This window comes from Hippopotamus amphibius, chromosome 2 (genome assembly GCF_030028045.1).
Source record: "Hippopotamus amphibius kiboko isolate mHipAmp2 chromosome 2, mHipAmp2.hap2, whole genome shotgun sequence".
Lineage (NCBI taxonomy): Eukaryota > Metazoa > Chordata > Mammalia > Artiodactyla > Hippopotamidae > Hippopotamus > Hippopotamus amphibius.
Window position 1 is genome coordinate 176,930,564 of NC_080187.1, and position 4,908 is coordinate 176,935,471.

The 4,908-nt window shown below is 37.9% G+C and overlaps 1 protein-coding gene across 1 annotated transcript; it reads right to left on the reverse strand.

Annotated features, from left to right (window-relative positions):
* Positions 1–237: 237 nt before the first annotated feature.
* LOC130845618 (olfactory receptor 4F3/4F16/4F29-like) lies at positions 238–1,185 on the reverse strand. The gene has a single exon (XM_057723103.1). The coding sequence runs from the start codon at positions 1,174–1,176 to the stop codon at positions 238–240; it is 939 nt and encodes a 312-aa protein (XP_057579086.1). The 5' UTR covers positions 1,177–1,185.
* Between the last annotated feature and the right edge of the window lie 3,723 nt (positions 1,186–4,908).

Genomic DNA, 4,908 nt, shown 5'->3' on the forward strand with positions numbered 1-4,908 from the left:
AAAAACAAGAAAAAATACAACCCAGAGTTATCATGAATATTAAATAAAATTTATATAAAACATCTAGCAAAAGTTGGAAACACAGAAAGCTCCAATGTTAGCTCTCTTTATCCTTATTAATTAGCTACACAACAACATGATAAATGCCTAAATATAACCTAGTACATAAAATTCATGGAGATCTAAAATAATTTCTGCTGTCATTAAGGTTAGAGCTGCATTTCTTTTATCTATAGACTAGGATATCTTCCTGTAACTCACAAGCTGATGGCAGAGTTTCTTCATTGCTGCCTTCATCTTCTTGTTCCTGAAGGTATAGATGACTGGATTTAGAAAAGGAGTGAGAACTGCATCAAAGATAGCAAGAAACTTGTCCAGGTGTGATGAGGGGAAGGGCCAGGTGTAGAAGAAGATTAATGGCCCAAAGAATAAAACCACTACAGTGACATGAGCTGACAAGGTGGAGAGGGCCTTGGATACACTACCTGAAGAGTGTTTCCAAACAGTGACCAAAATGAAGATGTAAGAAATAATGAGTATGAAGAAGGAACCCACGGAGATGAGTCCACTGTTGGCCGTGACCATGAACTCTAGTCTATAGGTCTCTGTGCAAGCAAGTTTGATGAGCTGTGGTAGGTCAAAATAAAAGCTATCCAATACATTAGGACCACAGAAGGGCAAGTGTACAACAAAAGCCAGTTGGGCCACTGAGTGGATGAGGCCAAGGACCCAGGCGGCAGCCAGAATCAAAATGCACATTCGTGGGTTCATGATGGTCAGGTAGTGGAGAGGCTTGCAGATGGCCACGTATCTGTCAAAGGCCATGGCGATGAGCAGCGCCATTTCTGTGCCCCCAACAGCATGAATAAAGAAGATCTGAGTTATACAACCTCTAAAAGAGATGGCTTTGCGTTTTCTGAAAAGATCATAAATCATTTTGGGAGCAGCAATAGAGCAAACCCCCACATCAAGAAAGGAGAGGTTGGCCAGCAGGAAGTACATGGGGGAGTGCAAGTTCGGGTCAGAGCTCACAGAGAACACAATGAGGAGGTTTCCCATCAGGCTTGCAGTGTAGAACACAGAGGAAAAGAAGAAAAGAAGAAGCTGGATCTCCCAGGAATTGGAGATTCCCAGGAATACAAACTCAGACACCACTGAGTGATTGGTTCCACCCATTGCCTCTGCAAGCAGAGGTGACACGATTTTACCTGAAAACGAAAGCAAAGAAGAAATCAACTTTGTGAGGCATCAGTGATCGCATGAAAATACTGACTTACTTCACACAGCCAAAACACCTATAATATAACCCCTTAAACGGTAGTTGCAGAAAATGTGCAGTAACTCATTGCCACAAAGCAGTGCTTCTAACTCCCCAGCCTCCCTAGAATTCTCTAGTTTTTGATAAAAGCAATAAAAGATTCCACTGAATCAGAAGGGTTATGAGAGGCAAGATAAGAGTGACCTGGAATACCATGAGGGAACAAAGAGGAAATGGAAATTACCTTATTACTTTCTCTCTCACAGGTTGTTACTCCTGCCCATGGATTTCCCCAAACCTCAGACAATTCTGGTGATCTTCATTTTCCTTACCCCCTGATTTCCTCCTATATGCAATGCTATCAATCTCCCTATACTCTGTTATGTTTAACCTCGCTATTGCAGTTTTATCAAATCATAGTCACCTTTTCCTCATAAAGAGAGAAGATAATGTCAAAACCCTAAAGGTATCCAGCTTTTGCAGCTCACCTCAGGGAGTGGGAGTGATCACAAAGCTTGAGCTGTGAGGGCATATGACACAGTTGGGAGAAGTCAGAAAAGAGATCCGTACTGAAGATTCTATACATGGATGAGCTAATTCAATGTAGCAAACAAAATTCTATGTGATTGATATTTGTAGATCGCTGTCCAAGCCATGTTCACTTTTCATGGTTCATGGAATGTTGGAAAGAACACTGCACTTGGAATCAGAAGAGCTGTGATCAAGTCCTAGCCCTAAGTGCCTTCTCCCATCCCTTCCACAGTCAACTCACTTCTTGAACTCCATTTCATCATCTGGAAAATAAAGAGACTCAGTGGTGATGCTAAGTAATCCTTTCAAGCATAACATTTTTATGACTTTATAACACAATGCCAGCCCAGTATATAACAAACCTCACCATAATGATGAAATCCCCTGCGTTATAGTGCTACCATATTCACCATCTTTTTCCTCACCTGCAGTTGATTTTAAGTCCCATATCTCATAAAAAGCCCTCTCTTCAAGTTACTATCCCTGTTCTCTAATTTCTTTTGCACCACTTACATGATTTATTAGTGTATTGTAAATTTGCTATGTCATTTATTTTGCCCTTTATCATAACCATCTACAATCAATCAACAAACATTTTCTAGATACCTACTAAGCACAATGCATCGTTCCAGGGCATTATGGACTTCCCGAAGTTTTAAAATATTCACTACCCTTAAGGCATTTTCATTTTAGTACAAACTAAAAATATAAACAATAAAATAAATCTTACATAGAGAATCTCAAATAAGTAATATGGTCATACAAGGGTGAGTCAAAAATTATCGACACTCTGGTTATATTAAAACTTGTGTAAATTCTACAGCCAGAGTATGGATAATTTTTGACTCACTCTCATAGAATTTTTGAAACAGAGAAGTTACTCATTAGCCAGAGTGATTAGGGCTGTCTTCAGAAAGAAATCAAGACCTGATATATCCATATCTTTAAGATATATCCATATCTTAAACTGATGCAGTTTATCTGCAGTTTAGCTTCATATCTGAGTCTACAAGGATTACTGAGACATAATCAGAGAATATCTCTCCCAGCCTGAAGCAGTGTTTGATAAGATATCTATGAAAATAATGATAAGTCAAAATAAAGCAAAAACAGGGGCTCCCAAGGGCAAGACACCACAATAACACCTTTATAGACAATGTCTTGTTTGATGTTTACAAAAACCAGAAAAGTTAGTATCAGCTCCTTTTCACAGTGAAGGAAATTGAGACCAAGAGAGGGAAAGCCATAGATTAGAACAGCAGTGGTAGAACTTATATTGATTCCACGATCTACCTCTTAACCAGTATATAGAGAAGACTTTTCTCTTTTCTCATGACTTTCTGACTGTTTAACATAACTTACTCCCTTTCTGGATGCCCCATGTTCTACTCTCAGCATCCTAGGCAGATCTAAGTGAGAGAGACAGAAGCTTTGTCCTCAAGTGTTCACAAGCATCTAGGTTTCTTAAGCTATTTCACACATATCCATAATTCATACTGGCTATTAAACTAACCATGATAGGAAAAGGAAATCTGTGTAATACCTTCATCTCAGAGCTCCTGGTTGAGCTCCCAAACTGCATTGTCTTGATCCACATGAACTCCTATAGATTCCCCTAGAAGAGACTGTGTTCATAGAGCTCTCTCATAAGAGGAAGCAAAGTTGCTCGGTCTCCACATCAAGAAATAAAATAAAGCCTAGAACTAAACCAAGCCAAATTCTATTCGCACTTACAAGACTTCCTCCTAACCTTTCTAATTCTCTTTCTTGGATCTCAATCTTGGATAGCAATGGATAAAAAGAAAAAAAAGTAATTTCAGTTTCTGACTCCATGTGCTCTTCTCATTTGTATTAATTCTTGCTCATTAAGCTCAACTGAAGCTGCTTCTGTTGTACAAAGTAATAACTGATTCCTTTACAAAATGATCCTGACACCAGAAACATCTATTCAGTACTGGCCTTGGGGGACTTCAACATTGTACACCAGTAGCCTCAAGCTGTTTCTATATTTGCCACCTACCTACTCATATAAAGGCCTGACATGTGACTTTTACCAAAGAGTTCACCATATTCACCTTTCCTTGGTTAAAACTAGCATTGCTTCATGTACAAATAACAATAAAAATGCTATTATTGTGAAAGATATGGCTAATTGGCACACAGGAGAGTACTGACCAAATGCTACTGCAGAGACATGGGATTGCCAATATGAGTTCATTTATCCAAGGGAATTGTCACCCACAGTCTGGGCAGAACAACAGAGGAAGATATGGATGACTCACAAAAGGGAGGAAAAAGAGATCAGAAAAAATTTTACACATTTTCATTACTTAGTTTGAAATATTTATTTCCTAAGTGAGGTTAAAGTATCTCCAAGAAACATATAAATATACTTTTGTTATATTTACATTAAATCAACTCCACCAAAGAAAGTTACCACATAAACAGGGAACTTCATAGAAATCCTCATTGTGTATGTGTGAATTATCTGTAAGGTTATTCTTCTGCTCTACAGTCAAAAGCTGGCATATTTATAATCCACGTGGAACTGTTTGGCTATTGATTCAATTACATGGCCCATAATTTCACATCAAAAAGAATAGTTTTAACTCAGAAATAACTACTGTGTTGGACTTCAATGTAGATTATGAATCAGAAGACAAATTCTATTCATATTTGGTCAGTAACTCACTCTGTAATTTCAGATAACTCATTTCATGTCTCTATAGTATTATTTCTTCATCTGTAAAATGAGCAGGTTATAGAAAATTATTTCTACAGTCCCTTCCAGGTCCAAAGCTTCCTATGGCATGAAGAGTTGTAGTGTTCTCATTAATTCATGGAGAGAGGAAGGGAGTACAAAAAGAGGACATCAGCATCAAAGAAAAAGTATCAGATATAAGATCTAGTTTTGCATATATGGCTTAGTAAACATAAGAAACAGAAAATTCAGAAGATAAATGAAATTCAACCTTGATTTGTTATTTTACTAATTATCATATAAGTAGTAAAGACAAAGTTTAAGATAGTGTATCTGTTTACTGTGAAGGGAAGAGAGAAAAGAGAAATTTTTTGCATTAGGTACAGCCCTATAGTGGCCTGACCAACTCCGATGGCTC